General features: G+C 39.4%; 2 protein-coding genes across 38 annotated transcripts in view; one reads left to right on the top strand and one right to left on the bottom strand.

The window, feature by feature from the left end:
- Positions 1 to 25,951, top strand: part of SLC17A4 (solute carrier family 17 member 4) — a 34,185-nt gene extending 8,234 nt beyond the window's left edge. For 3 of the 8 annotated variants that reach the window (XM_019985900.2, XM_019985902.2, XM_019985901.2), the window contains 10 exons: positions 7,770 to 7,975; positions 8,517 to 8,750; positions 8,832 to 8,919; positions 9,602 to 9,688; positions 12,020 to 12,138; positions 12,264 to 12,425; positions 22,511 to 22,643; positions 22,737 to 22,884; positions 23,713 to 23,803; positions 25,138 to 25,951. In XM_019985900.2, coding sequence (XP_019841459.2) covers positions 7,770 to 7,975; positions 8,517 to 8,750; positions 8,832 to 8,919; positions 9,602 to 9,688; positions 12,020 to 12,138; positions 12,264 to 12,425; positions 22,511 to 22,643; positions 22,737 to 22,884; positions 23,713 to 23,803; positions 25,138 to 25,284 — 1,415 coding nt within the window. In that variant the 3' untranslated portion in view covers positions 25,285 to 25,951. Of the gene's footprint in view, positions 1 to 3,542; positions 3,615 to 7,303; positions 7,976 to 8,516; positions 8,751 to 8,831; positions 8,920 to 9,601; positions 9,689 to 12,019; positions 12,139 to 12,263; positions 12,426 to 22,510; positions 22,644 to 22,736; positions 22,885 to 23,712; positions 23,804 to 25,137 lie in introns of all 8 variants that reach the window. The other 5 variants (XM_070777589.1, XM_070777590.1, XM_070777591.1 and 2 more) reach the window with 3 other exon arrangements.
- Positions 1 to 27,077, bottom strand: part of SLC17A1 (solute carrier family 17 member 1) — a 247,276-nt gene that overhangs the window by 171,786 nt on the left and 48,413 nt on the right. The window contains exon 13 of one of the 30 annotated variants that reach the window (XM_070777578.1): positions 23,196 to 23,445. The exons of 28 other annotated variants lie outside the window; for them this stretch is intronic. The gene's annotated coding sequence lies outside the window, so the exon portion shown is untranslated. Of the gene's footprint in view, positions 1 to 23,195; positions 23,446 to 27,077 lie in introns of those variants that run through there. One more of the 30 variants, XM_070777579.1, reaches the window with a different exon arrangement.

Below are 27,077 nucleotides of genomic sequence, written 5' to 3'. Positions count from 1 at the left end.
AAAGCACTTTTACTGAGAATTACTTCATTTCTTGCAAGAAACCTTGAAGGTATATGGGACAGGTAGATATCAAGACACTAGATCATCAAGACATTAGGTAGAGATAAAGAAAAAAATTTAGAGCAGGTGTCAAATAGAAAATATGGAAACCAATCTAGGTTTTTCTGATACCAAGTCCAGAGACCATCCCATTTGATCTTGCCACTCATACTAGATTTAGATCTACCTCAAAGAGAACAGGCTTTTTCTTTACACCATATCATAGAAGTCACACATCCTCCTCCCTCTCAGTTAAGTTACAACTTAGTGCTTTTCAAGAGTATATCAAATAATACATTGGTGCTTCCCTGGTGGCTCAGATGGTAAAGAGTCTGCCTGCAATGCGAGACCTGGGTTCAATCCCTGGGTTGGGAAGATTCCCTGGAGAAGGCAATGGCTACCCACTCCAGTATTCTTGCCTGGGAAATCCCACAAACAGAGAAGTCTGGTGGGCTACAGTCCATGGGGTCACAAAGGGTGAGATGACTGAGCAACTAATACTTTTTCAAGAATACATCATAAGGGAAACTGTTGAACACCTTATTTTACTCTAAACTCTAAATGACTTATAACTATTTTATTCACTAATTCTCTTAAGCATATAGGCTTTTCATAAGATAAAGTTTTTTAAAAGTAAAACATTAACCAAGATGGAATGCTTTGTGAGACTCAACATTTTAGCCAGTATATCTGCTGGCAAGTCTACATGCCTTAAGGAAAAGGGGATTCGCCTAATCTTATCCATCAAAGAAGAAATCAGGAAACATGCATGCTATTTAATACTAGTCACTCTACAATTAACTACCATCTGACATTTAATGAATACTCTTTCATTGCCTCAGCTTCCTTATCTGTAAAGTGGAAGCATGTGTATCTCTAAGATCCCATCCATTTCTAAACAATAGGAGCCTATTGGATTCTATGCCATTGGCCAAATTTTCTTATCCCAACTCTCTCTCTCTCTAAAAATCAGTTAACTTACAAACAGAGAACTTATAAACAGTTTCCATGGCACAATATAGCATATTGGGTAAGAGTACAGATTAAGGTGCTAGACTGCCTATGTTTGCAATCCTGATTTTGCAATTTATGAGCCGTGTGACCTTAGGCAAGTTATTTAAATTTTCTGTGTCTCAGTTTCCTTATTTGTAAAAATGAGATGATAACAACAGTATTTATCTCATAGGATTTCCATGAGGATTAAATTACTTATAATATGTGAACCATTTAGAACAATGCCTGGCCTGTAGTTAAGCACTGTATAAACTTCACTATCATAATCATCTCTCATACAGTTTTTCTTCCTCAGTCTACTTTTCAGCAGTCATTGGAACTCTGGGCTAATTTGTCTAAAAGTGGAACTTAATGTGATCTTTCTAGTTTCTTCCATAGTCTTTTAGGGCATCCACCCCACCATGCTGCTTTATCCCCTGCTGACCACTTCTTGGCCCCAGCCTGTTATCACATCCGACTTAGTTATTTTGTATTTCTCATAAATGCTTATGAATAAGCCTTGCTGGCTGCTTCTTCAGTTGGCGTCCAACATCAATTTTTCTCTTGTCTCTCTCTCATCTAGCCCATTCTCACTGGGCACTGCTGGGTCCTCTGTATCTCACTCTCAGGACCCTGTTGGGGCTTTCACCCAGGGCCAGGACCCCCAGAGATTACTGACATCTTTACTGGGCATGATTGTGCTTCTAAGATACTCAGAGAATCAAATCCAGGCTTTCCATGGCATGTGGGGAAATGCCCTCTCCCCCATTCTATGTCATATCTGGTCACATGGCCACAGAAGAGACTTACTTATGCTCCTATATCTCTAGAGATACTAGGTGAAAAGAGATGGACCTTCAGGTTCTGCCAGAGGTCAGGCTCTATTAAGGGTTCATATGGCAGGGTAGGGACAGACATCACCTTGACCTTCCTATCCCTTCTCTACCAAAGGCCCATGAGCTTCTGCCTGGGTTCAGTTAGATAAATGGAAGCCACTTTAGGTAATTCAAGAAAAAAAAAGACGTTTAATATAGAAGATGGAAACAGTCCATAGACTTTGGGAGGCTGGGGAAGAAGAAGTCAAGATAGCGACTTCCAGGAAATCCTGAAGTGTAGGATGGATGGGACACAGCTAGCGATCCTGTGTAGCACACAGTGGGTGGTGTTCAGGAGAGTACCACAGGCCCAGGCAAAAACCCCGTCTACCATCACTGATCCTCCTACTCCTCCCTGCAGTGGCCTCCTCAGCACAGTGTTCAGTTCTCACTGTGTTCAGCCTTCCAAACTTTGTCCTAATGCTCTTGTAATTGGAACCCTGCTTGCATGTAGGTTGAGGATTATAGTTTCCAGGTATTTAACTATTACTGTGAAAAAGTTAGAAGGGCAGGCCTGGCAGTGATAATTAATAAACAACGCTGGACACTGCTTCCTTGCTCCCTATCAAAATCCAGCACGGAGTTAAATATACCCTGGCCTATGTTAGGAATGGCCCTGAAAGATGAGTCTGCAATAACGTTCCTTTCTGATAGTCACAGAGATCAATAAAATAAGCACAACACCTTGAGAAAATATTTTTACTTAGGTTAAAACTTGGGAATTATTCCTATCACACACTACAAATTCTAAGGCTCCTTGCTAGATTTAGTATAATTTGGATGAATTAGGGGGATGCCAAGAGGAGACAAAACTCTCATCCTTGGAGCATGGTCCCACGTTACAAGCAGAAAGGGGACGGCACTGTGAAGCCCCAGGTCAAGCTCTCCAGCTTAGATACTCTCCAGCATCTCAAGGCTGGTGGACCACAGGCCAGGTGAGGTCACCACAGACAAGGTGAGGTCTGCAGTACTGGGATATGGTGGGGAAGGCTGCTCTGTGCCCACATCTTGATGTCTCCCCCTCCACAGCTCACCAGTCTTTCTAAAGGTCTGTAGCTTAGGATCTTGGGCCAGTGCAACAGAGCAGGGGAAAACATACACAATTGCAGAACTTAACTTGGAAATTGGTGGTGGGGGGCGGGGGGGATTTTCCTCAAATTATGCAATGTCATTGTAGAATTAAAGTGCAAGAATAGCTAGTTTTCCCTGAATTGGTGAAAAAATGCCAAGGGGCCATCTTCCCACCACCTGCCTCTTGACCATATGCGTACATAATACTATCAGCACATGGCAACAGGCCTCCAACCAGTCAAGGTGGCCCAGTGCAAGGGTTATATCACACAGGAGCAAAATCACACGATTGACTTTTATAGTCCGAGACTGGAGGTATGGGTGGGAACCACAAGGGACCTATATAAATACTGAGTTGGCCAAAAGGTTTGTTCATTTTTTCCAAAACATCTTTGGTCAACCTAGTACTTTAGCACACACACATAGAAAAGGAAACAAATACATAAAAGAGAGATCACTGCATAATGAAGGCATGTCTATCAAGTACTGAGCACTTTATATGAATTAATTCACTGAAACCTCACAAGAATCCTTCAAGCTGCCAGCATCATCTCCATTTTTCAGGAGCAAGAACTCAAGTACAGAGGGATTAAATCCTCATTTAAGGACTCATTTAAGTCATCCCGGCACAAACAGGTATTATCTGGATTTAAACTACAGTGGTCTGATTATTAACCGTTATATTACATTTGTGTGCTTGCTTAGGGAAATTGAAGAGTATTTTCATTTCACATTTCTCCAAGTTCTCAAGAATACTTTTAAAAAAAAAGCTTAGCATGTATGAAGTAAATCAACAGGAAAATATGAAAGAAGATGAGAAAGGTAACTAAAGAGAAAAAAATGTCACTTCAGAACTAGAACAGAATTAGTAGTAGCAAGGAAAGAAATTATCACTGTAAAAAACCAAATCAGCAATGTAGAACTGAGGCTTAGTCGCTCAGTTGAGTCTAACTCTTTGTGACCCCTTGAACTGCAGCCTGCCAGGCTCCTCTATCCATGGAATTCTCTAGTCAAGAATACTGGAGTGGGTAGCCATTCCCTTCTCCAGGGGGTCTTACTGACCCACGGATCGAACCCAAGTCTCCTGGATTGCAAGCAGGTTCTTTACCATCTGAGCTACCAGGGAAGCCCCAGTAAGGAAATGATTCAAAAGATAATAGATGTGGGGCTTCCCTGGTGGCTCAGTCGTAAAGAATCCTCTTGCCAGTGCAGGAGTCGTGGATTTGATCCCTGATCTGGGAGGATCCCACAAGCAGTGGAGCAACTAAGCCTGTACACCACAATTATTGAGCCTGTGCTCTAGAGCCTGGGGTGCGGCTCTAGAACAAGGGAAGCCACTGCAATGAGAAGCCCACACACCACAACTACAGAGTAGCCCCCACTTGCTACAACTAGAGAAAAACCCTCAAAGACCCATCACAGCCAAAAATAAACAAATAATGATAAAAAAGATAATGGGTGTGAAGAAAGCAACAAAGATTCTTCAGAAGTAAACAAAAGTAAGTTAAACATCCAGTTTACTGAGTTTATAACTTCAAGGAAAGTATATAGAAAACCAAAGAAGACAACTTAAATGTATAAAAAATGTAAGCTCAAATTATGAAAGGAATTGAAATGGAAAATATATATAAGGACTGATTTCTTGATAAAGAAGATTCTATTCAACAGCAATAAGACAATTCACTACTCGGATTGATTAGAGAGATTAAATACAGCAATCATGGGAGAAAGGGGGAGAGAAGCATTTAAAAGGTATAAGGTGCTAATTACGGGGGAATAAAGTACATGATCTTCCCTGAAAATATAATTTGTAAGTTTGAATTAAGAAATATTGTGCATCTCAAAAAAAACAAAAACAAAACTGTGTTAAAAGGTGAGAAAGTTGTTCAGAAGTTATTCCTTTTAAACAAAAAAATTGTCCCCTAGTAGATTCACTAGAAAATTCTATGAGAATTTTAAGGAGCTGAAAATACTGATATTTTCCATGCAGAAGAAATGTAAATAATTTATGGAGATGAAGGTAAAATAAAGCTCTTCACTCCTTAAGTGTGGACTGTGCGTGTGACTTTTTCCAGAGCACAGCATGGAAAGGGATAAGAAAAAAAGAGTTAACTTCACGATTAAAAAACCTAGCAAACACTACCTCAAGCAGGTAATCAAGGTTAATATCATCAGTGAGAGATCACATAGATAGCATGTATTTTTGATATGATGTCATGAAAATAGCAGTCTACCTCTATGGTCATCCTTTCAAAAAGCACGTTACTTCAGTCTAATCATGAGAAAAGCATTCGACAAGTCCCAGTTGAAGGACAATCTACAAAATATCTGACTGATATTCTTCAAAATTGTCAAAATCATCAAAAATAAGGAAAGTCAGAGAAACTGTCACAGCCAAAAGGATCCCACATGTGGTGATTAATTGGATTATGGGACCCTGAATGGGATTCTGGGACAGAAAAAAAAATCTATTAGGTGAAAACTAAGAACTCTGAATGAAGAATAGGCTTTAGCTAATAATACTAATTAATGTAGGTTCATTAATTGTGACAACTGTGCCATACCAATTTAAGATGTTAATAATAGGGGAAATGGTGTGAGGTCTGCTGCTGTGCTGCTGCGTCACTTCAGTCGTGTCTGACTCTGTGTGACCCCAGAGATGGCAGCCCACTGGGCTCCCTTGTCCCTGGGATTCTCCAGGCAAGAACACTGGAGTGGGTTGCCATTTCCTTCTCTAATGAGGTCTAGAGGAGCTCAATAACTCTGTCTGAAACTGTTCTGTAATAAAAAAAAATATTAAGAAAATAGAAAATGACTATGTATTTAAAATACTTCAGATCACAGATTGAGATGGAAAGCTTAAAACTTCCTTTCTTTACAAAGCTAGCATGGCAAAAAATCACATACACACGCATTCACAAACGACAAATTAAGCTCAGTTATATATGCTAATGTAAAACTCCAGCTAAAATAGTCACAAAATAAATCATGTGTTTTCATTAAAACAGCCTATTAAGAAGAGGTCATTCTAAGAATATATGGCCACTTGAATACTAATAGCTATAATGAATTTATATTGCTGTTGCTGTTTTTGTTTAGTAGCTAAGTCATGCCCGACTCTTGTGACCCCATGGATTGTAGCTCACCAGGCACTTCTATCCATGGAATTTCCCAGGCAAGAATACTGGAGTGGGTTGCCATTTTTTTCTTCAATAAGGAACTTATATAAACTTTAAAATCTCATCACAGCACCTTGAGTCTCTATTGTTAACCTTAATTTACAGGTGAAATAATTGAAGCCACAAGAGTTCAGAGACTTGCCCAAGAACACACAGCTGTAAAGAAAGCAGATCCAGGAGTCTGGCTCTATGATTAAAATACAGTTGATCAAACATTACATTCTCATAAAAATAAAAATAGGATAGCTTAATACAATAAAAGCATAATTCCCACCACCACCTAGCAACATACCTAATAAGTAAAGTAAGAAGTATTCCTAATAGTAGATTCAGGTACTGCATGACTGCCCATTTTCACCATTCCTATTTACTGGTGTTTAGAAACTGCCAGTGAATAAAATTATGCAAGAGAATAAAATGGCAAAAACAATCATCTATTTTTTCCCATTTTTTTGTACATAACCTCTGTATGTGTTTGATTTTCTTGTCTAAATCTAAGTGGGAAAGGGTGAAAATGACAGGGGAAAATGACTCAGTTAAGAAACTACAGAAAAGTATTTTAAAAAAGCTTGTGACTTAACTAAAGATTAATTATAAAATTCTACCTTAGCACAAAGAAAAGAGCTTGAATACATGGGGAGCCATCTCTGCTGTGGGCTAAGAGAAGGCAATACTATAAATACAGCAATCCCTCTTAATCTGCCATATCAATATGATATTGATCAAAATTCTAGTATAAATTTTGTGGATGGGGGAGGGGAGAGTTTCAACTAAATGCTGCCAGAGTTAAACCAAAGGTGGGGATCTGTCAATTCCTGGAACCTAACAAGAGTATTGCTACACAACTGGGGACAGTGCTGGCCACCCCAACTGTTTGCTCCCTTGCAGGAGCCAGGAAATGGGGCATCCACCTGCCCCAAGGACAGTGATCACACATCATGCCTCTGGGATTTCTCTCCAGGGATAGTGAATCAATTCTATCAGCTGTTGTCAAACTAATGTATCTGGACTCAACCCCAGGGATAACCTCAGAGTTCTCATGGATCACCGGCAAATTATGTGCAAGCCTGGATTATAGTACCAAGATAATGTTTAAATACATCTATGGTCTAACTAACCTTCCTTTCAAATCTCATTTCTTCTCAGCCCCCGGACATATTAATCTACCATGTTCCTGGTTACATTTGGTACTGAAAGCCATCACAGCTGTCCAAGTGGGGCACTTGGGAATCATTTCCAACAAATTCTCTCTTACTATCCATATCCAATCAATCACAACTTTCAGCTAATTCTTTCCCTAAGTCTACTTCTTTCTATTTCTGCTCTCATCAGCACATGCCAGGACACTGACTGGGAAACTCTTTCTTTTGTTTGCTCTGGCCAATTCCATATATTCTTCAAGTCTCTGCTTAAATAATGGTTCTGATGGAGTTATCCACTCCCCACCCCCGTACTCCAAGGGGTACAGGTGTTTGCTGAACACCGACAGAGTCACTTCTGCTCTCTCTGCATTTCTGCTTCACAGATGGACTGCAATCTTCTTCCACATCCAGACTTAGGAAGGGTGGGACAAAGCACCCTTTTGTAAGACTTTCTGTACCTCTTGTCTCAGGCTTTTGTTCAGTTCGACATGGGCTAGCCCTTATCCTGCATCTGTGTAATCTTTCGATTTCCACCCAACAAATGAACATGAGCATTGCCTTGCCAGTTATGGTGAACAACACAGCTCTGCCCAGTTCACCCAATGCCTCCACAGAGAGGCCACCCGTTGACTCCCAGGACAACTGGAATGAAACTCTGAACGAATCTAAGGCAGTGGTAAGTTTAATGAAACTATGGATCCTTTCTTTGACTCAAATGTTTTGACCTAAAGAGTTATGTGCTAAGATATACTATGTTCAAAGAACCGTATTATACAAAAGCATAATATGCATCTGAGATTTTATACTAGTGTCTATAAGTGTACCTAAGGATTATAGTTAGAATGAAAGGAACAGATCTTTAGCATTTAGTGGAAGTAAATTCTTCCCCTACAATGATGAAAATCACCAAAAAGTAAGTTCTACAGATTTATGTCTATTTTCTCTTTCTTCACATGTTTTTTTATTACCTTGCCTGTAATGCCTTCTTCTTTGTAAGTTTTCTTTCTTTACAGGTTCTCACTTAATTGTGTAGCTGGGGAAAGTGAGTAAGGGAAACAGTATATTGGGCATAGGTTTTACTGATAAAATTGGTAGATTGAGGAATTGGAGAGAGGTAAAAGGAAAGAGAACTGCCAATCATTTTCTTGTATCTTAAGTCCTCATGATAAAAACTGTTGAGTCTCCAGTCAAACAGTGAGTTTCTCTTTGTCATCTAGGCTGCTGTGTATGACTGGAGTCCTGAAATTCAGGGGGTCATCCTCAGCTCACTCAACTACGGCTCATTCTTGGCTCCAATTCCCAGTAGCTATATGGCTGAAGTATTTGGAACCAGGTATTTGTCTGGTACCTGCATGTTTATTACCTCAGTCCTGGCCCTCTTCACTCCACTAGCAGCTGATACTGGAGTGACTGTGCTCATTGTCCTACGGGTCATCCAAGGCATAGTTCAGGTACCAGGACCTTTTCTAAGTACACATAGAATTAGGTTCTAAAATGACCTCAGATAGCCAAGAATTAACTTTTTGTTTCAGGTTGTGTTATTAACAAGTCAGTATTCAATCTGGGCTAGATGGGCTCCACCACAAGAAAGGAGTCAACTCATCACCATTGCTGTAGCAGGTAATTGATACCGTAATTATCACCTTGTATACTCTGTCTCTTGTGGCTAAGCTGGTAAAGAATCTGCCTGCAATGTGGGAGACCTGGGTTCGATCCCTGGGTTGGGAAGATCCCCTGAAGAAGGGAAAGGCTACACACTCTGGTATTCTGGCCTAGAGAATTCCATGGACTGTATAGTCCATGGGGTTGCAAAGAGTCAGACACCTACACAGCATTGGGTGGACTGGACAGAGTTGGACATGACTTTTTAGCAACTTTCACTATGCTCTGTCCAAGTGTACTCTGCCACAGCCTATCAAAAGAAGCCAAACCTTACACCCTAAGTACTCTGTCTCCCTGCTTTACAGGAAGCTAACCTAAACTATCATATCTTTCTTGATCATAACCAAATGCTTCCTGGGCACCAAACATTCTTGCAAGTGCTTTTAATTTCATTTTAGTCTCAAAGCAATTTTGCAACTCAGTAACATATAATTATTTTCCATTTCACACATAAGGGAATAAGAGACACAAACAGACTGATGACTTTTCCAGAATCACACAGCTACTGAGTGAAGGAGCAGAATCTAACTTAGGTAGCCTGGGTTATAGCTTAGCTTTGTATTGACATTGGTCTATAGGAAGCACATAGAGTCTCGAGTCTGACCTTCTCACCCAGAACATCCTCACATCTTCTATTTAGGGTCAGTGCTGGGCTGCTTCATCATCTTCCTTGTCGGCGGTTACCTCTGCCAGACTATAGGATGGCCTTGTGTCTTCTATATCTTTGGTGAGTTTGTGCTTTTCAAATCTCAGAATTTTGTTTTATGACTGAGACTGCTGGACATTTCTGTGATGTAGGTCATCTATGGTTAACCAAATCCTAGTAGATAATGTTCAGAGCTAATCATGTGGTGAATCTTGCAAGTGACATTTAAGTTTTAATATCCTGAGTGTAGAGCTAGAATAACCTGATGAGTTTAAAGGCATCATAATGTTCCTTCCTGCTTCTAAATTGAACCCACAAAGGACCTCAGAGGGATTTCTTTCATAAAATGCTGCATATGTAATCTTAGTGAGATTATATTTTTAGTTATGCTGTTTATTTAATGCTTCCTCAGTTGTTCAGTGGTAAAGAATCTGCCTGCCAATGCAGGAGACATGGGTTCAATCCTTGGATCAGGAAGATCCCCTGGAGAAGAAAATGGCAACCCATTCCAGTATTCCTGCTTGGGAAATTCCATGGACAGAGGAGCCCGGTGGGCTACAGTCCATGGAGTTGCAAAAGAGTCGAACACGACTTAGCAACTAAACAACAAAAATGTATTCAATACATTCTTTTAAATTTCTATTATTACAACCAGAAAATTATGGGAATTTGACCTTCGTGCATCCTCAGGTGTGTCAGACTCTTTATGACCCCATGGACTGTAGCCTGCCAGGCTCCTCTATCCATGGGATTTCCCAGGCAAGAATACAAGAGTGGGTTGTCATTTCCTTCTCTAGGGGATCTGCCCGACAGGGGTTAAACTCCGTGTCTCCTGCATTGGCAGGCAGATTCTTTATCTCTGCCACCTGGGAAACCCAATATGATGTCATCTTAGGTAAAATACTGATTGGAGTAGAGAGTCAATCAGTAGAGGCTGCAGGACAGAGCAGATCATGTGAGGCTCAGGAATGAACAATCATATAGAGATGTTGGGAAAGTTTCTGAAGATCACAGTGTTCCAGAGGTGACATTCTACCATACAAGTTTGCCTTTACCCAGCTCTGTGTGAAATCTTCCCAAAAGCTTTCAGCTAATCTTTGTGTTTGTTTGATTTTTGAAACATTCTCCGGAATCCCATCTGCAAACTGCCTGATTCCAGTGGAACTTACTGGTCTCATTGGTGTTTTCATTAGAGTATAATAGTCTTAGATCCAGGATTCTTATAACATCAGGTCAGTAATTCTGCTGAGAATAAAAGTGTATGAAGATTGTTTACTATACTATAGCATATCAGCCTTCAAAGACTCTGTCATGGAAACTTTCAGAAGGGCAGGTTACAAAATTTTCAGGGAATGAGAGAGGCTTACTGTGCTACTGGTTTTGGGAAAAGGTAAATAATATACACAAAATAAGAACTCACTAAATATTACTGAATCAATGTTAACATCCTCCATCCTCAACGTGCAACAGTGCTAATTTTCATCTCTCTCACTCCCCTCCCCTCTTGCTTTTAAGTTCCTTGATGACATTATCATGTCTTTATACTCATATTCTCAACATGTAGCAAAATGCCTGGTATATGGTGGCTGTTCTATATTTGGGAAGGACTGTATAAACAACAAGCTAACAAGTGAAGAGAAGAAGATTCTAAAAAGGGAATGAATGTTTCCACTCAATACTAATAAAGTTGAGTTGTCCAACACTGTAATAATGTATATATTAAACAATTTCTTTGCTGAGGATTAATTTCATTCTATATCCAGAAATTACCTGGGCAATCAGCTGCATATACTGTATATACTGCTGCTAACCATTAGGTGTTAGAGAGAAACAAGAAAAGATTTAATAAAACATAAACTTCGTGAAGCGTGACTAGCAGGGGGGATGCCGACTGGTAACTTCAACAGTGAGGGCATTTTCAAGCACATGGGTCGAACACACTAATAACTTTTAGCAGCAATGTACAGCCTTACTACTGGTGCATTTCAAAACCTCCCCAAACTCAGGGATTTTAAACAACCAGCACTTAGTCTCTTAGTTTTGTGGGACAGCTCGGCAGGTCTGCTCTCTGTGTCTCTCATCTGCGTTAGAGAGTGGACGAGCTGGAGCATGTTCTTCCCATGCCAATGGCTAAGGCACAAGAGGACAAGTGAAAAAATGCAGTGCTTCTTAAAGCCTAGCCTCTGAATTGCCCCATGCCACTGGTAAAAGCAAGTTACATGGCCAAGACAAAAGTCAAGTGGTAAGGAAGTACCCTCAATCTATGATAAGCCTATGTAAGGGATACGTGCAGGAAGGAGGGGAGTATGGGGCCATTGTGCTAACCACAGGAATCATCTCAAGGCAGAATCAAACTGATAGAAGTCCAATTCTGTGCTAAGTAGAACCTTTTTTTTTTTTTTCCTTTTAAAGGTGGAATTGGCTGTGTCTGTTCTTTTCTCTGGTTTGCTGTCATTTATGATGACCCTGTGAGTCATCCATTTATTAGCACTAAAGAGAAGGAATATATCGTCTGTTCACTGGCTCAAGAGGTACACTGGGGAACTCCTCTGCCATTTCCCCATGTCTGTCTGGATGTCTCAGTGGTGAAGACTTCAGTAGAGCAGAGCTTTGATCTTCAGATACATATCTGATATTGACATGTACTTTCTTCCAGGGTTCTCCACCAGGCTGGTCTCTTCCCACTAAAGCTATGATCAAATCACTACCACTTTGGAGCATTCTCATCTTTTACTTCAGTGATTACTGGCATTTTTTTGTCCTGACGTCATTCTTACCAACATTCATCACCTCTGTACTTCAAGCTAATATCAGAGATGTAAGTATGGAGAAAACTCATTCTGTTCTTCTGTTGCTTTATATATAATCCCTTCTTCTCTCTCCTACAGTCACAAGTTTAGGCCAAGGGTCTTCATGGAGGAAATGATACCTGATTCACTTGAATTCTGATTCAACTCAATGTGTCCTACTGCTTATTGGGCGCAGAATGGTATGGCTCTAGGTCAACTTGGCATTCATAGAACAGCATATTTTTTAAGGGACCTATGCAGAAATTTTTATGTTCAATCCAATCAACATTTGCAAACAAGACATTCTGCTGGCAGCATAAGTGATAAAACAATAAAAATTTGCCTCTGAGAAGACTGTGACAGAGAAGCATAAACAATGTTATGACATTAAAAGGACATAAAGTTCCAAATAGGACTTGTACCAAAAACTTGTGGAAAATGTTTTTTTAGAAAAACATTTTATTCCAGTGTAACATATATAAAGAAAAGTGTGAAAACTGCACATGTGTACAGCTGTCTATACAATATGTACACATTTTCTTTTTCTGTACACATTTTCACAAAGTGAACAGATGCTCTGAATGGCTGAAAAGAGCCTATCAATTCTGCCATCTGAGTGTCTTGAAAGTGGTAAAGGGTGTATCATCTTCTAGCTTGTTAGTGATACTTCACTAGGTCACTGAATTAGTGTTTCATTCTTATCCTTTGTACAAAAAGTGGGGCTCATCTGGTGAAACCATGCTAAATGGTCAACAAAGAACTGACCTTTCCCAAGGTCAGAGTCTAGAGAGCATACATGCAAACAGTCTGGAGGTACTGAGATCAGAAAGCCTAAGGACAGAGTAGCTATGGGTCTTCCCAAAGGAGGAAGTGGGGGCCAGCAGCAGGTAATTGATACCAGAATGCTAGGCAAAGGAATCAGGAGACAGGAGGTCTAGACTAGCAGGATGCCAGTGCTGAGAGCTAGACACCCTGAGGCCGACTGTTGGAAGTGACTGGTCCCTGGTGTGAAGTGGGGTAGGCTCTTTAATCTCAGAAGCCAAGGCTGAGGAACAGGGTAATGAGGGAATGATTAGAAGGGCAAGTTGAGACAGACAGTAGGGTTTCCCCAGCTTGAGAAATCAAGAGGTCTTGAGTCCCATTGGTCCCAGGGTATTTTTCTCTTAACCTTGATGATCCTGGTTTGCTATTGTTTTTGTCACTAGAACTCTTTGCCCACTCTTTGTTGTGCCTGACTCTTTGCCACCTCATGGACTATAGTTGGGAAGGCTCCTCTGTCCATGGAATTTCCCAGGCCAGAATACTGGAGTGGGTTGCCATTTCCTTCTCCAGGCTTTGGTTTACTCATTTGTAAAATAAACATCTTGGACCATTTGACAGTGAGATCCTTTTCATTGTCTAGATTATGTACAACAAAGGATTTTGCATTTTCTTTAATAACATTTTGATTTAGGAATTGAAATTATAACATTTACAAAAATATATAAAAAGATATGGTGAAAAATCTTACTCTCATTCCTGTCCCCAAACTGCCCTGTTTTCTCAGCCTTCGATTGAGATATGTCCCAATTTTGATGAGAATTTTTATCATGAATGGCTATTAAACTGTCAAATGCTTTTATTCTGCATCTATTGATTATGTGATTTTTACCATTCCTTTTGTTAACATGATGTCTCACATTGATTTATTTGTGAATACTGACCCATCCTTGTATTCCTGGAATAAATCTTACTTGATCATTGGGTATGATTCTTTTTATATATCATCAAATTTGGTATGTTAATATTTTGTTTAGGGTATTTTCTTCTATATTAATCAGGATACTGGCCTGTAATTTTCTTTTATTGTAGGGTCTTTATCTGGTTTTGGTATAGGGTAATGGTGACCTCATAGGATGAATTTGGGAGTGTTCCCCCCCACTTCCATTTTTTTTTGAATAGTTTGAAAAAGGTAGGCATGAGCTCTTCTTCATATGTTTGATAGAACGCCCCTGTGAAGCCATTTTGTCCTGGACTTTTGTTACTTGGAATTTATTATTTTAATTACAAATTCAATTTCATCATTGGTCTGTTCAGATTGTCTATTCCTGGTTCAGTCATGTATGTTTCTAGAAATGTATCTATTTCTTCTAGATTTTCCACATTGTTGGCATATAACTGTTCATTGTATTCATTTTTTTTTTGTATTTATGGTATTGAGTGTTATTTTTCCTCTTTGATTTCTTATTTTATTTGGGTCCTCTCTCTTTTCTTCTTGGTAATCTTGGCTCTTTATCCTTTGGAAAAACCAACTTTTGGTTTCACAGGTCTTTTCTATAGCTATTTATTTCTGATCTATATTTTATTTCCTTTTTTTATTTTTATAATTTCCTTCCTTCTGCTGACTCTGGACACTTTTTGTTGTTTCAAATACCAGATTTTGAGATTTTTCTTGAGAAAGGCCTGTATTGCCATAAACTTTGCTCTTAGAACTATTTTTTTTCCCTTGAAGGATAAATGCTTTACATAATTTTATTGTTTTCTGTCAAATCTCAACATGAATCAGCCATAGGTATACATATATCCCCTCCCTTTTGAACCTCCCTCCCATCTCCCTCCCCATCCCATCCCTCTAGGTTGATACAGAGCCCGGGTTTGAGTTTCCTGAGCCATACAGCAAATTTCCGTTGGCTATGTATTTTACATAAGGTAATGTAAGTTTCCATGTTACTCTTTCCATACATCTCACCCTCTCCTCCCTTCTCCCCATGTCCATAAGTCTATCCTCTGTTTCTCCATTGCTGCCCTGTAAGGAAATTCTTCAGTACCATTTTTCTAGATTCTGTATATGTGCATTAGAATACGATATTTATCTTTCTCTTTCTGACTTACTTCACTCTGTGTAATAGGTTCTAGGTTCATTCACCTCATTAGAACTGACTCAAAGGTGTTCCTTTTTATGGCTGAGTAATATTCCATTCAGAGAAGGCAATGGCACCCCACTCCAGTACTCTTGCCTGGAAAATCCCATGGACTGAGGAGCCTGGTAGGCTGCAGTCCATGAGGTTGCTAAGAGTCAAACACGACTGAGCGACTTCACTTTCACTTTTCACTTTCATGCATTGGAGAAGGAAATGGCAACCCACTCCAGTGTTCTTGCCTGGAGAATCCCAGGGACAGGGCAGCCTGGTGGGCTGCTGTCTATGGGGTCGCACAGAGTCGGACACGACTGAAGCGACTTAGCAGCAGCAGCAATATTCCATTGTGTATATGTACTACAACTTCTTTATCCATTCATCTGTTGATGGGCATCTAGGCTGCTTCCATGTTATAGCTATTGTAAGTAGTGCTGCAATGAACAATGGGATACATGTGTCTTTTTCAATTTTGGTTTCCTGAGGGTATATTCCTAGGAGTGGGATTGCTGGGTCATATGGTGGTTTTATTCCTAGTTTTTTAAGGAATCTCCATACCGTCTTCCATAGTGGCTGTATCAATTTACATTCCCACCAACAGTGCAAGAGCATTCCCTTTTCTCCACACCCTCTCCAGCATTTATTGTTTGCAGACTTTTTGATGATGGCCATTTTGACTGGTGTGAGGTGATCTCATTGTAGTTTTGATTTGCATTTCTCTAATAATGAGTGATGTTAAGCATCTTTCCATGGGTTTGTTAGCCATCTGTTTGTCTTCTTTGGAGAAATGTCTGTTTAGGTGTTTCCCCCACTTTTTGACTGGGTTGTTTGTTTTTCTGGCATTGAGTTATATGAGCTGCTTGTATATTTTGGAAATTAATCCTTTGTCAGTTGTTTCATTTGCTATTGTTTTCTCCCATTCTGAGGGTTGTCTTTTCACCTTGCTTATAGTTTCCTTTGCTGTGCAAAAGCTTTTACGTTTAATCAGGTCCCACTTGTTTACTTTTGTTTTTATTTCCATTACTCTAGGAGGTGGGTCATAGAGGATCTTGCTTTGATTTATGCCATCAAGTCTTCTGCCTATGTTTTCCTCTAGTAGTTTTCTAGTTTCTGGTTTACATTTAGGTCTTTAATCCATTTTGAGTTTACCTTTGTGTATGGTGTTAGGACGTGTTCTAATTTCATTCTTTTACATATAGCGGTCTAGTTTTCCCAGCACCATTTATTAAAGAGGCTGTCTTTGCCCCATTGTATGTTCTTGACTCCTTTGTCAAAAATAAGGTACCCATAGGTGCATGGGTTTATTTCTGGGCTTTCTATCTTGTTCCATTGGTCTATATTTCTGTTTTTGTGCCAGTACCCTACTGTCTTGATGACTGTAGCTTTGTAGTATAATCTGAACTCAGGAAAGTTGATTTCCTCCAGCTCCATTCTTCTTTCTCAAGACTTCTTTGGCTATTAGGGGTCTTTTGTGTTTCCATATGAATTGTGAAATTTTTTGTTCTAGTTCTGTGAAAAATGTCATTGGCAATTTGATAGGGATCGCACTAAATCTGTAGATTGTGTTTGGTAGTATAGTCATTTTCACAATGTTGATTCTTCCTATCCAGGAACATGGAATATCTCTCCATCAGTTTATGTCATCTTTGATTTCTTTCATTAGTGTCTTATAATTTTCTGTGTACAGTTCTTTTTTCTCCTTAGGTAAGTTTATTCCTAGATATCTTTTTGTTGCAATGGTGAATAGGATTTTTTCCTTAATTTCTCTAATTTTCATTGTTAGTATATAAAAATGCAAATGATTTCTGTGCATTGATTTTGTATCCTGCAACTTTGCTAAATTCACTGATTAGCTCTAGTATTTTCTGATACTATCTTTAGGGTTTTCTATGTCATCTGCAAACAGTGAGAGATTTACTTCTTCTTTTCCAATCTGGATTCCTTTTCTTTTTCTTCTCTGATTGCTGTAGCTAGGACTTCCAGAACTATGTTGAAAAATAGTGGTGAAAGTGGACACCCTTGTCTTGTTTCTGATTTTAGGGAGAATGCTTTCAGTTTTCCACCATTGAGAATAATGTTTGCTATAGGCTTATCATATATAGGGCTTCTCTCCTAGCTCAGTTGGTAAAGAATCTGCCTGCAATGCAGGAGACATGGATTTGATTCTTGGATCAGAAAGATCCCCTGGAGAAGGAAATAGCAACCCACTCCAGTATTCTTGCCTGGAGAATTCCATGGACAGAGGAACCTGGTGGGCTACAGTCCATGGGGTCGCAAGAGTTGGACACGACTGAGTGACTTTCACTACTGCTACAATACTATCATAAATGGCCTTTACTATGTTGAGGCAGGTTCCTTCTATGCCCATTTTTTGAAGAGTTTTAATCATAAATGGGTGCTGAGTTTTTTCAAAGGCTTTTTCTGCATCTATTTTCATATGGTTTTTAATCCTTCAATTTGTTAATGTGGTGTATCGCATTGATTGATTTGCATATTTTGAATAATCCTTGCATCCCTGGAATAAACCCATGGATTTGATTATGGTGTATGAGCTTTTTTATGTGTTGCTGAATTCTGTTTGCCAAAATTTTGTTGAGGATTTTTATATCTATGTTCATCACTGACATTGGCCTGTAGTTTTCTTTTTTTGTGTTGTCTTTGTCTGGTTTTGATATCAGGGTGATGGTGGCCTTGTAGAATGAGTTGGAAGTGTTCCTTCCTTTGAAATTTTTTGAAACAGTTTTAGAAGGGTAGACATTAACTCTTTTCTAAATGTTTGATAGAATTCTGTGAAGCCATCTGGTCCTGGGATTTTCTTTTTTGGGAGATTTTTGACCACAGCTTCAATTTCAGTGCTTGTAGTTGGGTTGTTGATAATTTCTATTACTTCCTGATTCAGTCTTGGAAGATTGAACTTTTCTAAGAATCTGTCCATCTGTCCATTTCTTCCAGGTTATCCATTTTATTGCCATATAGTTGTTCATAATAGTTTCTTATAATCCTTTGTAATTCTGCATTGTCTGTTGTAACCTTTCCTTTTTCATTTCTAATTTTGATGTGATTCTTTTTTTCTTGGTGAGTCTGGCCAAAGGTTTGTCAATTTTATCTTCTCAAAGAACATTTTAGTTTTATTAATCTTTAGCATTGTTTCTTTCATTTCTTTTTATTTCTGCTTGGATCTTTATGATTTCATTCCTTCTATTAATTTGGGTTTTTTTTTGTTCTTTTTCCAGTTGTTTTAGGTGTAAAGTTAGGTTGTCTATTAGATGTTTTTCTTGTTTCTTGAGGTAGGATTGTATTGCTATAAACTTCCCTCTTAGAACTGCTTTGGCTGCATCCCATAGGTTTTGAGTTGTGTTTTCATTGTTTTCTTAGAATTGCTTTTGCTGCATCTCATAGATTTTGGAGTATTGTGGTTCCATTTTCATTTGCCTCAAGGTATTGTCCAATTACCTCTTTGATTTTTTCATTGACATATTTTTTTAAAAAGTAGAATGTTCTTTAGTCTCCACGTTTGTTTTTCCTATTTTTTCTTCTTATAATTGATTTCTAGTTTCATACAATTGTGGTTGGGAAAAACGCTTGATATAATTTTCTATCCTGTTAAATTTGTTGAAACTTGTCTTGTAGCCTGACATGTGATCCATTCTGGAGAACTTTTCAAGTGCAACTTTTCAATGTGTATTCTGCTGTTTCTGGATGAAATGTCCTGTAAACCCAGCTGGTCTATTGTGTCATTTATGACCACTGTTTCCTTACTGATTTTCTGTCTGAATTATCTGTCCATTAATGTAACTGATGTGTTAATACTGTTATTGTATTGTGGTCAATTTCTCCCTTTATGTCTGTTAATATTTGCTTTATATATTTAGGTGCTCCTATTGCATATATGTTAGAAAGTGTTGTATCTTCTTGTATTGATCCCTTTATCATTATATAATCCCCTTTGTTTTTTTGTTCCAGATTTTATTTTAAAGTCTATTTTGTCTAATACGAGTGCTGCTACCACCATTTTATTGTGCTGTTTTCATGAAATATCTTTTCTCATCCCCTCACTTTCAATCTGTATATGTCTTTTAACTCTGAAATGAGTCTCTACAGGCAGCATACAGATGGGTCTTGATTTTTAACCCAATTACCTGCCCTGTATCTTTTGTTTGGAGCATTTAGCCCATTGACATTTAAAGTGATTATTGGTAGGTATATACTTATTGCCATTTTATTACTTGTTTCCTGGTTGTTTCTGTAGTTCTTTTCTACTCCTTTATTTTTAGTTTATTGCCTTGTGGTTTGATGTTTTAGTAGTATCCTGTGTTCCTTTCTCTCTCTCTCACATGCTTTTTTTTTTTTTTTTCTTCTGTATCTACTGTAGGTTTCTGATTTGTGGTTACTATAAGGCTCATGTATGTTTACCTGTATCTACTTGTTTTAAACTGGTAGTCATTTAGTTCAAATGCATTCTAAAAGATCTACAATTTTACTCCCTTCCTCCATGCTTTGTATTTTTAAAATTTCATATTTTACATCTTTATGCTTATCCCTTCACTTTTTTAATAGTTGATTTTACATTTTTTTTTTTTTTTTGTCTTTTAATATTCATGCTAGACTATTTAAGTGGTTGGTCTACAGCCTTTACTATTTTCTTTTACCAGTGGGACTTATGCTTTCCTATAGATTTTTACTTCTTGTTGTAGCCTTTTCTTTTCACTTAGAGAGGACATTTTAGCATTTCTTTTTGGGTAGGTTTAGTATTGATTAACTCTCTTAGTTTTTGCTTGTCTAAGAAGTTTTCTCTCCTTCAATTCTAAATGATAATCTTGCAGGGTAGAGTATCCTGGTTGCAGGTTTTCCCCTTTCAGCACTTTAAATACATCATGCCACTTCCTTTTGAGACCAAAAGGAAGTTTCTGCAAAGTTTCTGCAGGAAATCAGCCAATAGTCTTACAAGGGTTCCCTTGTATATAACTGCTTTTCTCTTGCTGCCTTTAGAATTATCTTTTCATCTTTAATTTTTGTCACTTTGATTATAATATGTCTTGGTGTAGCTCTGTTTAGGTTCATCTTGTTTGGAATCCTTTGTGCTTCTTATACCTGGATATATTTCTTTCTTCAGGTTTGGAAAGGTTTCTGCCACAATTTTATCAAATATACACATTTTTGGCCTCTCTCTTTGTTCTTCTTCTTCTGGGACTCTTGTAGAACAAATCATGAGATCTCTTAAACTCTTTCTTTTTGCAGCTCTGATTACTGATTTCCATTATTCTATTTTCCAGATCACATATGCATTCATCTATATCATCTAGTCTGTTAATTCTTTTCAGTATGTTTTTAATTTCAATTATTGTATTCTTTAGTTCTGGCTGGCTCTTTTTTAAAAATATTTTTTATCTCATTAAAATTTTCACTATGTTTATTTTTCTAATTCAGATTAGCATTCTTATTACTAATTATTTGAACTCTGATACATTATTTGTTTCATTAGTTGTTTTTTTCAAGGATTTTCATATTCTTTCCTTTGAATTAAATTCCTCTGTCTTTTCATTTTGCTTAATCTTCTCTGTATCTATGAAATTAAGCAAAACAGTTACCTATCTCAAACTTGAAGGGATGTCCTTATGTAGAAGTATCCCTGTGCAGTCTTGTGCCCAGTGTCTTTGGTGGGAAAGCTAGGTTCAATGTTGAACATGAGTCACTCTTCCCCATGGTTTGCTGGTAGCTATCACGAGAGTAGGAGGTAGAACTAGAGGTAGAAGAGTTATAGCAAGAGCCAGTTGTGAGCCAGGGCTTCTCCTCAGTTTGACAGCCAACACCACACTATTTGTGTGGGGGTGGGTGGATGGGTCCCAAGTTTCTGGGTCAAAAGCCTTGAGGGTTGGTCTGATCTGGTTACATTCCTTTTGTGTGTGCTCTCCCCACTCCCAGCACTGGCACCCTCACTCAGGGAGGAACAGTGTTGGAGCAAGAGGAGCTGGAGTGGGTGCTTGGCATAAGTTGGGGTGTGGGCTGTGGTAGTCCCAGCACCAATCAGGGTCCTGGACAACTCCTGATCTGCTGCCTTCATAGGCACCAGCAATGTTCAGACGTTATGCTTAGTCTGAGCTGCCTCTTTCCCTCACAACTGCATACTCTTTTCAGGCATGGCAGCCCTCTCCTCAGTGTGGAGCTGCACTGGGAGCAAGAGGGGCTGCAGCAGGTGCTCTGCTCAGGTTGATGTGTATGTTATGCAGTGGTGGGAAACCAGCCAGAGTCCTTGTCAGTTTCAATCTGCTTCTGCCTTTTTTCGGGAGTAAGCAAGTGTGTGCATTCTCTTCCTAAGTGGAGTCTAGGTTTCTCTTTTTCTTTTTATAGTCCGGCTATCAATCCCACTATTTTTCAAAATATCAGCTAAGGGGAATTGTCCTATTGGTGTCAGACCCCAGGGTGTAGCACTCAGTATGTGGTTCTCACCACTCACTCTCCAGGGAGCATCTCTGAACCTGTGTAATTCTCCCTCTTCTGTGTACCCTCCTAAGGATGCAAATCCTGATCCGATCACTTCTCTTCATTTCTACCCAATTCCGTGTGGATCTTTCTTACAGTGTTGGTTGGATAACAGTCTTTCTGCCAGTCTCCAGTTTGTTTTTAGTGAGAATTTTTCCACATGTAGATGTATTTTTGATGTGTTCACGGGGAGGTAAGCTTTGCATCCTCTTACTCTACCTTCTTGATCTCCCTCCTCTATAAACTTTTATATTTATTAACAAATTGCCTTCCATGGGGCATTAATATTTGGAAGTGCCTGATTCCTCTTGGCATCACCACAGATCATGTCAAAAAACTGTTGCACTCTTGCCAATTTGACAAAATTTATCTCACAGTAGTTTTACTATTATGAGGTTGGTTACCTTTTAATACGTTTAGGAATCACTTTTTTTTTTTTTTTTATGTGACTTGTCTTTCATACCGTTTGACTATTTTTCTACTTAGCTTTTGTTCTTTTTAATATCTATTTCCACAAGATCCTTATATATGACATTAGTCCATTTTTTTCAAACTGAACTTAATGTATATTTTTCCTCAGACACTAAAATTATATTGGATCATTCCAGTAACTTAAGTTTTTATTAAAGGTGCTATGTATATACAGGAAAAGCTATAGATGTAGACAATCCACCCAGGGATCAATCTATGTCATGGTGGCTGTAGTGAGGCATGCACTTCACCTCAGTTTTGGTTCTCAGAGTGGGATACTGTCAGCCCTGCCATTTGCTTCTGCCTGTATCTGTGTTGTCCCTGGAGGTCTACTGGCAGATTTTCTCCTCTCCAGAAAAATCCTCAGACTCAATACCATCAGGAAACTCTTCACTGCTATAGGTAAGAACTGAGGTGGATAAAGGGGGTGGATGTGGGAAGCTTCCACATCCGCTCAGGGAAGCTTCCTATTCACTCTTTGTTCTTTTGCCCCAGGGGTTCTCTTCCCAGCTGTGCTCTTCACATCTGTTTACTGGGTTAGATCCAGCTTCAGCACCACCATAGCCTTCTTGACAATATCTTCTGCCATCAAAAGCTTCGCCCAATCAGGAGCCCTTGTCAACTTCGTGGATATTGCTCCTCGGTAGGGACCCCTTTGCCTGATCCTCACAGAAGTTCAGTTCAAATCCAGTAATCTGCTCTGACACACACGAGTAAAATGTGACATGTACTATGGGTCATAGGAAATTTCAGCACCAATCCTCATCCAAATAACTCCTGGAAGGGACCCAAAGCTCGTCAACCACTATTAAATTAGTTTTTCCAGATGAAAACAGGAGTCAGTGGCTGTACTCATAGTTCAACTGTGGGAGACTCATGCCAATCTCTTTCTGTTGGGAAATGCAGCAGTTACACAGGACTGGGTCACTGAAAGGACTCATAAACTTCAGAGGGTATGCTTATGTAAGCCTTTAATATAGGTAGAGGATAGCAGGAGAAACATTTACGTCTGATATAGGAAATATCAGAGATGACTGAGACTTCCAAATGTAGCTCCCAGGGACCATCCACGGACAGTTCACAGTCAACAGGACACACTTCATCTTCAGATAATGAACCATCAAATTACATGGGAGATACCTTGGTCTTAGGGGAGCCAATGTCTCATCCAATGAGAGATCTTTTATACCTAAAAACAAGGCTTCTTAGCAGAAGCCAAGAGAACATATAAAGTAGGTGCCAACCATCAATTTGTGCATTTGGTATAAAGAATGTTGACAAGTTAGTACACTTTATACCCCCCTGGAAATCCCAGATCCTGGCACTGGATTATATGCATCACTAGTCAGTACATTTCACTCAGGTTTGACTAAGGACCAACACAGCCCCAGGAATCCCCAGATAAACACAGAGTTGCAACAGATCAGCTGATATGAACTCTATGCTTACACAGGAATATTGCTTTCTCCAGGTACAGTGCCTTACTCAGGGCACTATCACAGATCTTTTCTTACCTGGCAGGAGCCATTTCTCCCACGGTCAATGGATTTTTGATGAGTCAGGTAAGGTAAAATGTTCTGATGATGATGATAGTCACAAGAGTCACCTAGAAAGGTCACCCAGCCTCTCATTCTCATCCTAGGCTTATCTCATGCAGAGAAATCACCACATGTTCAGGGTATGAAGTGAAGGAGAATGCTCCACTGTATGAGTTTATGCTTTATGAGTTGTTAGAAGATGAGTTTCTCATGCTAATCATCAAATTTTCTAGGAATAATCACAGCATTTCTTTGTAAAGTATAGAATAGCCAACATTCTGATTTGCCTGGGGCTGAGGGCTTTCCTGGGATGTGAAGCTGTTAATGCTAAAACCTTGAAAGTTCCAGGCAATACGGAAAGAGTTGGTCATCCTGTGTAGGAACCCAACAAATATTTATAGAAAAAATGAGCAAGATGCTGAGTAGATGACAGAGTGAAATAGCAATCTGCACCTTACACATATGTTCACCAGTGGTTAGTATACCAATTCCTCTGCCCAGTATTGCTTACATAGTGTTTTTACACTCATACAACCTTCTGTCCTGGGAAGTGAATTTAAAGTTGTCAGAATAAACAAATTCATCTGATGACAACTTCATATGACTCAGACTTGGTACAGACTTTATGTGAGAAATATGTATATGACATTCACATGACAATCATTCTTTAAGTTTTTTGTGGTTTCTACCAAAAGCCAGGAAAATGGATAGAGAATAACCAAAGAAAGGGCTTTTTTTTGACATGAAGTCCTTTCTTTGTTTGAAGCTTCAGTTCTCTTCCAGCCCCTAAGAAACCATCAGAAAATGGCTGTTTGAAACAGAAATTCTCAAATTGCCCTTCTTTCCCTTGTTACTCACTTATTCATTCAACAAGTATGCAATGAATATTGGAATGGGCCATGCAATGTTTAAAAGAATAAAACAAAAGTCCCTGCCCTTGTAAGGTCGATATGGTAGGGGAAAAAAACAACAGAAAACTAATAAGCTAAACAAAAACATGATATACTGAATGATGGTAAGTGCTAAGAGAAAAAGTAAGGCAGGAGAGGAGAGCAGGGCATACAAGAGGGGGTGCAGTTACAGTTTAAATGGGGCGGCTGAAAAAGTAAGAATGGGAAGAATGGGAAGTAAGCAAGAATGGGAAGCAAGCACATGGGTGAAACAAATGGCTACTTGAGGGGAGTAACATTCCAGCAGAGGGAAAGGCCTGGGCACCAGAAATTCTAGGAACAACCAGGAATATATAATTTAGGGCAGAGTTGGGGGTGGGGTCAGTGGAATATGGTGCCAGAGCCTTTCTGCAGTAGGATGGACAAGAACAAGGAGACTGTTGATAACTTGTGGTTTCCTGCCTCCAGGATCCAGAGCTTGGTTGGAGAAATGTCTTCTTACTTTCAGCTGCTGTGGGCATATTAGGCCTGATTTTCTACCTCATTTTCGGCCAAGCAGAAGTGCAGGACTGGGCTAAATGCAGACATGCACCCGCTTCTGAGCGAACCGAGTGAGGCCTCAGATGCCAGCGCTTAGTTGTTCACTGTTTGCCCTCATGGACATTCCCCTTTCATACCTGCTTGACTAATTAGCCTTTCACCTTGAACTGGCTTTACTTTCTGTATCTTCTCTGATATACTATGTCATACTGAAAATGCTACCTGGAGATTTTACAAGGGATGGTGAGGGGAAGGTTAGTTATTTAACTCTAAGCTCCTGAGAGCATAGGTGTGTCTGAATTTCTATGTGTTCTCCACTCTTTTCACTGTTATCGCAACATATTTGGTAGAGACGAAATACATATTTCTTAAAATGGCACAGAGTTCCTAAAACCCTTGTTAATTTCTTGAGTGATAGGGAAGAGAGGAGAATCTTTTATTATAATATTTGGTCTTAGTCCTTGGTTCCAGACAGAAGAGCTTCTAAGATTCTCGCTAACTCTGGAGTGACCAAGGTGTCTTTGTGGTATACAGATGAGATGACTGGGGGCTGGGGGCTCTAGATAGCTTCAGGATGGGGGTTGGTTGCCAAAAGACCAAGACTTGATTAGAAGGTTGGAACTTTCAGCTGTGCCATCCCACATCTGGGGAGGGGAGAGGGGCTCGAGATTTAGTTATTCATCAAAGGCCAGTGAATTAATCAATTATGCCTACACAATAAAAATCTCTGTAAAAACCCTAACAGTGGGGTTCTGAGGATTTCTGGGATGGTAAACACACAGAGGTTCTGGGAGTGGTGCACCCAGAGAGGGCATGCAAGCCCTGCATCCCTTCCCACAGAGCTTGCCCTATGCATCTTTTCTGTTTGACTATTCCTCAGATGCATCCTTTAGTATATAAACCACTAACAGTAGGTAAACAATTTTCCTGAGTTCTGGGAGTCAGTCTAGCAAATTATCAAATTTGAGGAGGGGCCATGGGGACCCTGAGTTCTGAAAATAAACAGAAGTCTGGGTACCTTGGGCACCCACTATTTTGATTGGTGTCTGAGCAGCCGTTATCAAAATTGAATTAGGTAGGAGCTTGGTGTCCACAGAGAACTGGAGAACTGCTTGGTGTGGAAACCCCACATTTGCTGTGACAGTGTTGTAAACAGAGAAACAATTTTTCTTTAGTTATCCAGATATAAGCTAGAGAGGCTAGAGGACAATTTCTTACCAAAGCAAAAGAGGACGCCAGAACCATGGGGAGTGAAGACTGAGAATCACAATAGGACTTGTATCCAAACATCCAGAAGATGAATCCTGAGCACTACTATCAAAAGAAATCCCCAAACAATGGAAGCCACAGTATATACATCCAAAGTCCTGGACCAGGAAGACAGAGCAGGGGATTAAGTTAGGAGGGATACAGGGACATTCTGAGGCTTGGCCTGGATAGAATGCCCAGGTGAAAAGTGTCAAAGCAGAATGGACATTAAAGACTGAATCCATTTTAGGATACTCCCAGGTGGTGCAGTGGTAAAGAATCTGCCTACCAATGCAGGAGATGCAAGAGATGCAGGTTCGATCCCAGGATTAAGAGGATCCCCTAGAGTAGGAAATGGCAAGCTACTCCAGTATTCTGGCCTAGAAAATCCCATGGACAGAGGAGCCTAGTGAACTACAGGCCATTGGGCCACAAAAAATCAGACTCGACTGAGCATGCACCCACACACTCACTCTCTCTCTCTCTCTCTCACACACACACACACACACATACATGACTGTCACTTTGCTGTGCACCTATAAATATCATAACATTGTTAATCAGGTATACTCCAATACAAAACAAAAAGTTTTTTAAAAATGACTGAATCATTTTAAGAA

Source organism: Bos indicus, chromosome 23, assembly GCF_029378745.1.
Source record: "Bos indicus isolate NIAB-ARS_2022 breed Sahiwal x Tharparkar chromosome 23, NIAB-ARS_B.indTharparkar_mat_pri_1.0, whole genome shotgun sequence".
NCBI classification, from domain to species: Eukaryota; Metazoa; Chordata; class Mammalia; order Artiodactyla; family Bovidae; genus Bos; species Bos indicus.
Note: the sequence above shows the minus strand (reverse complement) of the source record. Positions and strands in the feature narration are given on the sequence as shown.